General features: G+C 37.4%; 1 protein-coding gene across 4 annotated transcripts in view; it reads right to left on the bottom strand.

Moving 5' to 3' along the window:
• The window catches only part of EPC1 (enhancer of polycomb homolog 1), a 64,893-nt gene that overhangs the window by 3,365 nt on the left and 47,944 nt on the right, over positions 1-13,584 (bottom strand). For 3 of the 4 annotated variants that reach the window (XM_036401527.2, XM_036401535.2, XM_036401507.2), the window contains 3 exons: positions 12,274-12,626; positions 345-463; positions 177-263 (listed from right to left, as the gene is read on the bottom strand). In XM_036401527.2, coding sequence (XP_036257420.1) covers positions 177-263; positions 345-463; positions 12,274-12,626 — 559 coding nt within the window. The remainder of the gene's footprint in view (positions 1-176; positions 264-344; positions 464-12,273; positions 12,627-13,584) is intronic. The other variant, XM_036401517.2, reaches the window with a different exon arrangement.

Raw genomic sequence — 13,584 nt, 5'->3', positions numbered from 1 at the left:
TTAGCTTTAATTAACTAAAATTCTGCTCTGAAAATCCCCCAATGTCAAGAGGATGATGACATGGCTGGAGATTTCTGCAATTCATATTTCTACGGCTTTGAAAATTTCATTAATTCACTGATCCATCTTTTTTTTTTTTGTTAAGAGGGAGCAGAGGCAACGCCTGCCACACTCACCTGCAGTGTCCCTTCTAAACACTTTACAGAATGGCTATGATGTAGATTCAGGCGAAAGCCACTTTCCTGTTGGTTAGTTTCAAGGTTCTATGGCAACAGTTGACAATTAGAGATGAACCCTGGTGGGAAACAATGAGGGATAAATCATAGCACAGACAAATCCCTCACCTGTGATGTGTTGGCAGAGGAATTACTATTTGCTTGCTGTTGATGAATTTGTGCAAGCTGCTGTTTCTGCATTAGTGCCAGTTGCTGTTGATGTTGCTGGTATTGTTCGGCTGTAAATGCTGAACAAAATATAAAACGAGAAAATACTGTATCAAAATATGTAGGAATTGTGTATATAAACACATCTACTTTATAAACCTAGACCCCCACCCCCAAAAACTACCACAAGTTCCTAAGAGCCTTAATGCACCTTTATGTCAAAAAGGCTGACATCTTCCTAGAAACTTTTGGCCAAACAGCCTCTCTTTTTGTTTGTTCAATATATAGGCTTTAACTGAGTTTAGCTCACAATACTAAAAAGAGAGGGAGAAAGGAACCAAAATGCAATCAGCCCCACCAAAAACTCTAAAAACAGATTAAAAAGAATGATTAGGTAGAAATGGCATCACTGTTTTCACCTTGTGAAACTACAGTATTGGCATTATTAGTGAAATAGGTTTATATGCCAAACTTGGCAACTGCAATGCACCCCTCACCGACAGCATTCTGAAGGCAGCAAGGGGCTACAACTAAGATTTATGTTCCAATTGAAAACATCAAGTTGGGCATGCTAACAACTGGGCAGGCTATTGCTGCACAGCACCCTTTTTGTTCATAGCTGCACATGTACAAGTAACTCCATCAATACTGAATTTCACAGAACTATACCCTCTTCTCTAAAACCTTTGAAAGGTGACTCAGTAGTCAGTGCATCACAAGTCAGGCACAATTTTATCCTTTTAACCCACAGGTATAAAACTGATGAAGCATAATTCGTACAGATTGACAAGGGGATGCCCAATGGTGCAGCACAATCATTGACTAACTTCAGTGCAAGCATTTTTTGTTTTAGTTTACATTTCCAAAACAAAATGAAGTCTCAGTTTTCAATTTAAAAACTGAATCAAGGTTTGAGTTTGAATGCCCCTGCAAAAGATACACTTTTCAGATTTTCCTTCAATTTTATAATCAGATTGTACAAATGTTCCCAAACATGTGCTGTAAAGAGTACTCATACTTCAAGAATGCACTGGAAGTCACATTTTTGGGGAAGCTCACTACTGCTTGGCAACAAATCACTATCACACTTAAGTCCTGTTCAAAAATTGAAATTTTTAAGAATCTTTTGTTAATCTACTCCTTCAGGCTTGCTTGCCTGAAGAAAACACGTTTACATCAAAACCATAACAACGTCCTGCTTCTGGATACAACTGGATTCTGAAGACCAGGATTTTAAACTTGAATAACAAGTCAGTCTAAATGGCTGCAATACTTGGAAACATCGGAGCACACACTGCTGAGCATGCATTTTTCTGGTGTTCAAATATTGTTCAAACTACTTCTAGTAAGTACTAGAAATTGCACTGAAATTATGACCAGCAGTTTCCTATTTGGACACTTGAAGCTATAAAATTTTACCCAGCTGTTACATTCACATTACCTTTTCTTGTAAGTAACATCTTTGAGTAAGTAAGGATGCAGTACTTATTTATATTGCCACAAGCAACAAATTACTTACAATTACTTCTACAGTTAAGTAACACTGCAATATTTTAAAATTATTCCTAGGAGAATATCTTAAAGGTAGCAACCTCACTCATAAATGTCCTTAAAAAAAAACAACCCAAACCAAACAAACTAGAATTTACTGACCAAATACTCAAGGAGATGACTGTGTAATTTTAACAAAAAATAAAATTTACAAGTCCTTTAGATTTTTTTAAGCTGCCATCCAACACAAGTTAGAGCAAGAAAGCTTTAGCACACAAAGATTAACAGGTAGAAAGCTGAGCAGCAGTAACAGAGGGAGGAAAATGTTCTGGTACTGAGAGATATATATTGTGTTTTCAAACCCTAAAATATAGAATCAATATACATTTAGCCAACATAGTGCCAGTGACATTGAAGGTTCCATTTATTTACTTATGGTAGGATTTATCAGGGTGTCCTGTGCAGGGACAGGAGTTGGACTTGATGATACTGATGTGTCCCTTCATACTCAGTAGATTCTATGAACCAAGGTATTTTATTCTGTAGTATAGCATTGTAAATGCTGCTTACGTGATGTAAACAAAGACAACCCAAAGAATGACAAAGAAGAAAAGGGCAAAAAAGGATATGCAGTACCACCATTTTGAACTATGATTAAAACTTCCACTATCATAATCACCTTACTCGTGCCTATTTAAGTGAAATTAGTAGTTCATTTCAGTTTTCAGTCCTAAGTATGTTTAAGATTCTAGCTATAAAACAGAGATGAGGTAAACAAAGTCACCTTTGTGTTTGCTTTAAGTCACCTTGGTGTTGCTTTAACCACCTTCAAAATACTGCTTCTTTTGCAACAGCAGCAAATGAAGCCTATAGAGATGAGCTGTGTTTGTTTAGGAAAGACTATGCTAAATAATGGCTGGAAGCACTCTATTCTTTCAGAAGTGACATTTTGAAAAAGCTGTATTTTTGAAATTGTACATCAGTTATTTTCTCTTTAACAGGCTGGGACCCTTAGAGCTGTATGCTTCTCACCACTCTAGAAAGTTGTACAGCTGTTAAGGAAACAAGTGACAGAAGAATCCCACTACCACCATCACCCTCATCTATATTCCAACTGCTCCTCCTCCATTTAAAAACAGTACCTGGAAAATACACTCAAGAACAACTAATTTCAGTTTTTTCAATTTAGGTTAGACATTCAGCAACGTTTTTGCTGCTTCCTTTATTAAAAATAAAAGTCTAACAGACATTTCAAAGTATTATTTAAAACACTATCAGAGGTTTACTATGAAATTCTGAATCAGCTGCATCGGGTTAAGAAAGGCAATACTGCTTAGAAAGGGCTGCTGCAATCTGCAGCCTCCTAAAATAATCTGATTGATATTCCTTTTCCATTCCATAGACAGAGATGCTAATGTACCAGAACAGCTTATAGATTGCTATTACATAAGCCAGGTCTTCCCTCTCCATGCTAAAGAAACACAACACTGAAGGTTTTAATGAGAACATTGCTACTACTGAGAAATATCAAAATTTCTTCTGAAGACCTGCAAACTAGGATGGCATTACTTTATTCTTCTTCTGTTAAAAGCCATCATGTATTTTGTTTACACTACCACTGCGTTTCTCCTCCCCTACTCTCAGTCTACATACCACATTACATTTCAGTTGAAAAAATAAACATATTGATTGTGAGATATAAGTTGCTTCTGAAAACTGCCATTCCTATGCATGGAATGGCAGTTTTTCCTATGGGTAAAAACCCATTTGTATGTACTTTACATGAAAGTACTTTCACCTATTTAACCTTATATATTCATTTCCTGTGGCACCCAAGTGTGACTGGAATTGGGGAAATCACATATGCTCAGGACAGTGAAGTCACAGGTGTACTGACTGTACCTCTACATCTACAGGTACAAGCCTGAGCTTCTCAAAGAACAAGTCTAAGTTCAGCTGTCTTTTTTTTAAAGAATCAATTCAAACAGAATGTGCTGCTGCACAAAAACATGCTATTTATGTGTTATGTGGCTTGCAGGAATACTTTCTGCCTGCCTGCAATGTAGCATTGATGCAACTGAATGAGTGCCAAACTCAAGTTTCTTGCTAACATCAGTTCATCTAAAAAAAAAACCAGTGAGTATCCCTAAAAAGCTTCTTCCAAAACCTTTATTCTCTCTTCTCATTTTTGTTATAAAAAAGAGAAAGGTTTTCAGCTGTGTCCTTTCATGTGTGTCAAAAGAAAAATGGCACATGTAGAAGAAGTAGAAAAAATGAATGTCAATGTCTTTTTGTCATACACTTCTCTTTATCTGCCTGGAAAAAAATGAGCAGGCAAGCAGCAAGCCCAGACCTTTTCTGAACACTTAAATCAGTAACCACATTTCTGGTAACTCAGGGGAGTATTGCTACACTACACAAACTTACAGATTGCTGACATTACTGGAGACCTTCAAGGCTTTAAATAACATTAGTAAAGCAACAGAAAGCCACATAACAGCTCGAAGTTTAAAAAGGGGATAAAACAAAACAAGGTTTAAAGATGACACGTGAGATTTTAAGACAGGCCCTTGCTTCAGCAGCCCCAAACAAGGATGCAGTGCTTACAGACTCTTCTCAAACAGCATGCTCCAACCTCAGTGGTCATGGTTCCATCACACAGTAATGACTATTTAATAGTGCAGGATTTACCAAGTTAAACAGTGATGAAACACCAGTTTCATCCACTATACAGAATCACTACACTACTATGTGTAAAGAGGGAAATCTCAACCATCACTACTAATACACAATAAATAAGAATACAACCATTTCAGAATCTCTTAACTGTCTTTCACAGCCAACAGCTGTATCTTCCCACAAAACTTCTACATACTTTCCAAGACACCTTCAGTAATTTATGCAAGTCACTTGACTCTTAAGATAACCTAGCCCAAATCCTCTTCTAACCTTAAACATGAGGAACCTTTAAGCACAACTCTGCCTGAAATTATTCACATCTCAAGATGGTTACCAGAAGATGGGCAACTCTTTACCAAGAGACAGCTACACAAATGCTTCTTGTTTGTTTGCAGCACACTGTATCAAGTGGTAACATCTCAGCTGAGACAACTTCAGATTTGAAGTCAGTACATGATGTTATGCTGTTATACTCTTCATTTAACAGCTTGGGACAACACACACACAAATATTATAAACTGTATTGGTGCTGTACTTTGGCAGCAAGGAAATGTTTTTGGGCTTACAGACCAGAAAAGTAATGGAAGGTAGAAAAAAAACTTAGGAGTTTTCAGCTTTGAGTACAAGGAATGAAATCCTGTACATTACTGATACTGACTGACAGGATAAATTACTCAGTATCTCCTTAGTGACAGCTACAAATCCTGTTTTATTAAAAAAAAACCTGAGCTATTTCACACTGCACTATGAATATGTTTTTCTACAATCACTTCTATGAGTATTTGTACTCTTTGGGATAATGACATATCTATTTTTTGCTTGAACTAAGCCACTGAATATCCTTTTCAAATGGCATGATTCTGTTTACACATCAACCAAATTCTATGGGATGGTGATACCCAGCAGGTACTGCTTTTCAGAGCACAGAGTAACAGTGATACTGTCAATGGACTTTCTGAAGATCTATAGTTTGCAGCAGTTTTACACTGCAATATAAATATTCTAACAGTGCTCACTGATTGTACCACAGCATTTAACATGTCCTAGCCTTACAATACTGTAGCTTACATTTAGCTTCTCTGAAAACTCAAGTTCTTTCCAGAAGTGGCCAAAACCAGTGACGAGTGTCTGTGGGGGGCTGGCTATGCCATCTGTATGAACAGATGGGCCTTTGTACAATCAACAGCCACAGCTTCTGCTCCTGACTACTGCTGCAAGTTTTACTGGGAGGTCACTCACTTGTTACTTTGCTTCCCTCAAGAAGGAAAATACAGACTCCTTTTAAGCTGACAACAATAGCCAGTTTCCTAAAAAAAACAACCAAAAAAAAACCAAACAGGGAGCCCCAGAAAGCAGAAAATCCATATGCAACCTCCTGGTCCCTCTACGGTCATTTCTTTCCATTTCTGGAATGGAAGATGCTCACTAGATTTGCCAGGCAAACTGAGCAAGCTTTGTGGAGTAAACAATGACCTAGCCAGGTAAGCTTTTTTCTTCTGTAATAAAGTTTTTAAAAATGTTAATACTGAGAGACTCAACAGCATAATTAAACCTTTTGACAAATGTTTCAGTCCTGCTAAACATCTTAAGAATTAGATACTTAAATGACAGTAGCTTAAGAGCTGTTTCATAACAAGTTAAGTATCTGCTCTCAAGAGCAGAAATGATATTTCAGTGGGAAAACTGAAACATTAAGACTACATTAGGTTTAAAGAACTTCTCTAATCCATTTATAGAATACTAGATTCCATGATCCTTCCAGTGGAGGTGATAACCATTAAGAAGGCAGTTTTGATCAGAAGAAAGTTCACTAACTAAACTTTTTCAGAAATTCAATAAACTAGAGAACTGCTGAAGTGTGTGGAAAGATGATATATCATGTTACAATGTCTTCTTAAGGGAAATATATGAGAGCATCACATCCCTGTTGTATAAGACACCAGTTAGTGGTTACTAATGCCAAAGTGCATGCAAAGCAAACATCAATCACAAAGCTAAGTAATCCAGAACATCACATTTTTAAATCTCTATCTTATGAGAGATGTTATCTGGCTTACACTGCCTGGTTAAAGATTTTCTACTGTATAGCAAATTCTCACCAGTGAATTCAGAAGATTGGAGAGACTTAGAGCCATCAGTGTGATTTAGTATTTGATGCACCAGGCCCAAAGATGTTTCACTTTCTGAAAAGAAGTTCAAGATGGGTTTTACTTAAACATGGCATTATTGCACACTATGAGAACACGAATCATTATGCCCTTGATTATTACTACAACAGCTTTTTATTTCAGCCCAACAGAACTGAAGTGTCAAACTCCTAACATCAGAACTGGAGAAATTATCAACTAGATATAATGTCTATGTATGCACTCCCTACTTGGTAGCAGACGACAGACAGAAAACAATTAATAAAGATTTTTTTACTAGCCATTGAATGAAAGCTAGAAAGCTTCCTATGCACTTTTATTGGTCTGCTCATTGTTCTTAAAATGAGTTTCCACCAAAATGTCACATGCTAGTTAGGGTACACACAGTTTACTGCAGTTACAAATGTGACCATCCTTGCATGGGATGCAACGTGTAATAGCTCCACAGGCCCAGAGATCTTCAACTTTGGAGCAAAGTTTTACTCCAACTGAATTGAAAGGGAATGAGAAGATCTAGTAAGACCACAAAGTCTTGAAGCCTCTGGAAGTGCTCAGGTGTTTTAAAAAGTACCAACTCTTCTGCATCCACAGTCACATTTCCCAGCCTAAAGAAGCTTTTTAGTATTTCCTCCTTCAACTAAGTTTAGGATGGGCTACAGTAAACACTTGTTACTCTTGAGGTCATTGCTTTTCAACTAGCTCAGCCACAGATGGGCCAAGACTACTAAATTCCAAAGATAACTGGAAGTGGCCATTACAAATTTCAGTATTTTTCATCACCAAGTTTATCCTGTAATGTGAAAGAAGCATTTCAAAAAAGGGAAAACAGTAACACAGAGCAGTGTTGAGAATACTACAGATACAAGGGTTAAATAAAAACATCAAAACACAGCCAGTGATGGCATGAAAGCCATGCACAAGTCCTTCTACATTGCTACAAGGAATTGCCACAAGGATTGAGAAGCTTTCTCCTGTTTCTTTCTGGGAAAAGGTTGTCTAAAATCTGGCGTCAGGTATAACGCCTAAAAAATGTCAACATGAAAAAACAGTATAGAATCACAGAGTGGTTTGGGTTGGAAGGACCTTAAAGATCAGTATGTAGATCCAAACCCTCTGCCATGGGGAAGGACACCTTCCCCTAGAGCAGGTTCAAAGCCCCATCCAACCTGGCCTTGAACGCTTCCAGGGATGGGGCTTCCACAACTTCTCTGGGCAAACTGTTCCAGTACCTCACCATCTTCACAGTAAAGAATTTCTAATCTAAACTTACTCTCTTTCAGTTTTAATCAATACCCCTTGCCCTATCACTACATGCTCTTGTAAAAAGTCCCTCTCCATCTTTCTTGTAGGCTCCTTTCAGATACTGGAAGGTCCCAACTAGGTCATCCCAAAGCTTTCTGTTCTGTTCTCCAGGCTGACAATTACAGATCCATCAGCCAACATTTCATATTTGGGAAATGGAAGCACAGCTCACTACCCTCCTAGATCCCCAAGCATGCAAAACTGCTTTTAAAAAGCAGATTAAGAGGTCCAAAAAAAGCATGCAAGTTTACTGGGGAAAATGTTATCTCTATGGAACTCCCACAGTTGAAGTTACTGAACAGCAAAGCACAATTTGCATCACATCATCTAAATGTCTAGTTTACAAGAAAATGCAAGGCATTTGACTGTATTCTGGACACCCACAGCTTTTCATATATAGTATGTATATTTATACATACAATCCCAAACACAAAACCTAACAGTTTTCAGTAAGGCTTCTTCTCAAAGAGTGACTTCTCAACTCAGCTGAGCAGGCTCCAGTCAACTGCCAGCCTCTTTAGCCCTGCCAGCTTTCAGGCACTGTTTTCAAAGTGAACCAGCTTCTGGGTGAAGAAGGTAGAAAGGAACAGAATGCAAGACTGCTGCCTGCTCTTAGCAGAGCCTGGGAACCAGTGCTCCAGTATTTCACTAGTGACAGGTATCTCTGCTCTGCTTCCTAAACTAAGGCTGAAATGGAATCATACATGTGTGCAGCTTTCAGTGTCTCTAACTTTTGTTTATGAGATCCAAGCATGCAAAAATGTGAATGCAGCATATTTAATAGAAAGTGGTATGTTCCAGCAGAGAGCAGTTTCTTAAGTGATGGAGGTCAAAGACTGCTATTTGCCAGGCAGAACCAAATCAACCACCAGGGGACACAAACACTTCAGCTCAATACTCATACCTACTGTACACTCCATCTCTGAGGATTATGACTGAGAAACCTGACACTGCCAGCAATACAGGCTCCTTTACTGAAGTAATTCTGCTGCTAAACAAGTTAATTATCCACAAAAATAATGCTTTAATGTTCTTGCTTCCTTTTTAGTGGCGTTCTGAATAACATGTGTTAAGACCTTTTAATCAGCTCTTCTCACAAGAGGGCAAAGGATACTTTTTCATAAGTAAGATCAGAAGGAACTACCCTCTACACAAGTGATGCTACTTGGCCATTTGCTCCTGCTGCCAAAGTCTAGCCTTCAGCACACCACAAGTGTTCAGGCAACCTGTAAGGGCTTTTGACACCCCTTCTCAGTTTACACACAAAATCTCATGCACCAACTTCCACAAATCTTTAATACTGAGTACTCTGAAAGCCAGAATCAGAATAAATTACATTTCTTCAGGATCAAAGGCACTTCAAAATATTTACAAAATGCCTAGCTCTGGGAAAACCTCTCTCTGATCTTCAGGATGAAAACCAAGGCTCCCTGTAGCCAGAGAATGGTATGCTACAGCACAGCTTTTGTAACATATCCTCTCATTAACAGAAGACCTGAGATACCATCTTAACCTCATGGCCCTGCTGCCACGTATAACAGACCCAAGGAAGGTATTTTCCATGTCAGCAGCAAGTCTGCATCATGCACAGCAGAAAAAGCTCAAGACTTCCTTAGTAGGGAAACAAAAACCACTCATGTGATGGCTCATAATTAACATAAGCAACATGACCACCTCTGTTGGTCACTACAGAATCCCAGGATGAACATCTTACAAGTAAGTAATACAGTTTGAGTACAACTTACAGTAGGAGTGAAAGGATAATATGACTTAAAAATACAGATGTATTAATAAGTGTTTTCTGACAAAAGACCAACTGCCACTTCAAAAACCTAAAAGGCAAAGAGAAACAAACCTAAAACATCCACACCCACAAACTCCCAGCTTCAAAAACAACTAAGAAAAAGCAACAGGGAAACCCTGCAGGTGTTAAGCTGCAACAGAACGTCAGCAGGGCTGTTAGATACCTGAGGCTCTTTACAGGACTGGCTACAGAAAGAACAATCCCAGAACTCAGCAGCTGCAGCCTCACTGACAGGCAGCTCTGAAGAAGTCAGACTCAGACATGAGACATTTGAACATGCCTGTGATCTGTACAGACAATGTATCTCACAGAATCCTTTTAGAAAATGGAAAAAAAAAACCCCAGGAAACCGCACTGGTACCAAGATAGAGCAGATTATGCTCCTTACAAACATTTACACCTGAACAGGTGATCAACAGTAAACAACACACACACAGACTTATATACACTCCAATGCCACAAGAATCACAATTAAGATTATAAATAATTATATGGATATAATCTATCTGGTTATGTTAATAACAAGTGACTATCCAAAGACTCTGGTAACCAATTTAAAGTATACCTATAAATTCAGACAGCTGTATTTTTTTATTGAACATTCAATTTCTGTATCAAATCCTAGCAAAATTATGAAACTAAACTCCACATTTGTATTTTAAAAAGCTTGGAATACTTCAATATTTTTCACAGAATTCCAAGCAGAAATGAATGTATTATACAAGGTACTTACACTAGTATGTATTATTTTCCCACAGGCTTCAATATGCAACCACACAATTAAAACCTTCTATGGGACTCATCACTATAAATAATTCTATTTAATTCCTAAATGATGTAGATCAATATCCTTACCATCTATTTCAGGGAAAAAAAGCACTCTAAAAGGATGTGTGTGTTTATTTATACAGACACACACGCAGACATGAACTTTAAACTCCTTCAGCTGATTTTTCAAGTCTACTTGACTTTCAAATGTAAAGTACTGTCCATGAATACCTTGCAGTGTATTTACAGTCTATTCAACACACATTAGTTTTGTTTTCACTCTCCTCATCTGGCTACCATTTACCACAGTTCAGCCTGACCACCAGGCAGAGAATGCCCTCACTGGCTTCTGGACTTGTTTTACTGATTCAAGCCAGTGAAAGAGCAGAATTTAAACACCAAAAGCCACACTAAGATCCCAAACCATAAGAACCATCAGTTTTAGCCCTAGTACATTTCCAGCAAGAAGAATCATGAAAGAAGAAAGGGGCATGGGGGCAAGGACCTACTTCTAGGACAGCATGGAGAGGAGGCATGAAATAAAGCAGAAAGCAACTGCTGCTCACTAACAAAAAGCAGCAAACAACTGTTGCTCACTAACTCTACAAATGCAAGGAGAAAGAATTTTCAGGAAAAAGCCTCAAAACACGATACAGGAGGGAAGGTATATAATGTAGTGGCATACAGAAGATAAAGTTATCTGATAACCAGTGTAACAGTCTTTGAAGCAAATCACAAAACAACCCACAACTTACTTAGTTTATTAGGTATATGTAGCTCTGCTCGCCACACTCCTACATTATCCAGGTTTTCTGATTGATTTCCAAAGCCATAATTCAAAATGGCAAGGAAAATATGATTCTAGATACTCCTTACAAAACCATGGTGAACTTCTAAGATTGTTTTATATAAAAAATGACGTTACTTTAACCTTCTATAAAAAGATGACATTTACAGTAAGTAACTCATGAATTTTGATGAGTTGATAAGTTCCATTCTAACCACGTAAATACCACTCTTCCAGTGAGAAGAAGTAAGAGTGATGCTATCCAATAGTGCTCCAATTAAAAACCACTAACACATCACATTTTTTCAGAGTCAGATCCTCAAATCTGTAATTAGGTTCTATATATGTAATCTGCCACTTGCTGACAAGATGTAGAGGTGATTAGTCCAAGAGTTTTGCTAAGCATAAGCAGATGTAGCAGTGAGGGTGGGCTAGATACTTCTTGGCTGGGAAATGGCATTAAAGTTCATTTAAGTTCAAGTAAGAACTCATAGCATGCTGGGACTCTAAATGAAACATTTTACCTAAACATTTCCCATCACTGCCAGACCTTGTACTAGAAAAAATTTGGTACATAATATTTATATTAACATTTCAATTAATGTATTTTTAATTTCAAAAAATCCAAATATTCAGTGAACTTAAACCCTACACAATACTGTTGTTTCAACTTTTATGTTTCGACAATTGTAATTACATACCATTGTAGCATTTGTATAAATCTCAGATGCAGTACACTACTGTTAGCAAAAAATGCAAATAAATTCAACGTAGCAAAAAGAGACACACTTGAAGATAGGCTGTAACCATCAAAATAGACCACAATATAAAATATGGATGACCTAATGATATTCTGGATTTTCTGACATAAGTTTAAAACTTCTAGAAGCAAGTTTGTTAAAATAGACATACCAATATGTGCTGAACCACTGCTACTTTTACTTTGTATAGAGGTACTGCATGTCTGGGTCCCGGGTTGTGCTGTGCCTGTTCGATTTAAACCCCTGTATAATTTCCTACAGGAGAGTTCATCATTGTCACTGTCATGTAGGGATGGTGTCCGAGGCCTAAAATGCCGCCATCTACATGATTTGATATTGACTAGTATCTGACTGAGGTCTTTTGAGAAAGATTTGTCCGAGGTATTTGTTTCTGAGGTATTGGCAAATTGACTGATTGAAGAGTGTTGTGATGAGGAAAAGCTTTCCAAATCCAGGTGATGAAATGCACTATCGTAGTCCGAATGCGCTCTGTCTAGTAGCACCCTAAAACCAGAATAAAGCACAATTAAACAGCAGCAAGGAAACACCAAGGAAGTCATCAGTTTGACATGAGTGCTTGTGGATGATTAAAGGATAAAAGCTACACAAAAGTATTCTAGAACAAGCCAACACACACATATGCACTCCCTTGACACAATGCATGACCACTTATTACTTCACAGTAAGTATTTAGGTATTTATTTAGGTATATTCTAGCTTCTACTGTCTGAAGAAGAGCTGAAGTACAACATCACATTTTTATTAAGGACACTTCAACAACACAGAATTAAAACAAAAAGACCTAGAGAATAACACTGCTTAAGTAAAAAGTGATTAGTATGTCCTCCTAAAGAAACTTCATTTCCAAAGCCTTACTCTCATATATACTAACTATACCTACAACCATCCCAAAACAGTAGGGATGTTACACGTTAACATCCAAATCCCCTTGGAAACCATCCAGTAAGAGCCATCCGATCTCATTCCAACTTTGCTGATTGGCCAAGCTGGCTTACTAATAATATGTGAAGAGGTGCTAAGCATAAATTTGAAGTGCAAATCACATGCTTACTTTTAATAAAAATTTAATACAAATGTACTATTTTCTTAAAGACATGACATACTTACACACTCAACCATTTATAAATTGTTTTCAGTAAAAATTGTTAAAAGCATAATGCCTGAAATAGGTAATTATTTGATATTTTTTACAATGGTTGAAATTTAACAGTTATTATGATTTCTAAGCATCTCTCTCAAAATAATCCAATACTGTCTAAACTCTGAAAAGCATTTTTTGCAAAATACTATTTTTGGTATCTTGAAATGCTACTATTTGAGGATAGCTATGCAAACAATTTAAAAACAAACCAATCACAACTGAAGATATACATGCATTTTCATGCCAAAAATGGGAGTGCAAGCAATAGAAAACCCCGAGAACTATTTAAGAAAACACTAC

Source organism: Molothrus ater, chromosome 1, assembly GCF_012460135.2.
Source record: "Molothrus ater isolate BHLD 08-10-18 breed brown headed cowbird chromosome 1, BPBGC_Mater_1.1, whole genome shotgun sequence".
Classification (NCBI taxonomy): Eukaryota; Metazoa; Chordata; class Aves; order Passeriformes; family Icteridae; genus Molothrus; species Molothrus ater.
Note: the sequence above shows the minus strand (reverse complement) of the source record. Positions and strands in the feature narration are given on the sequence as shown.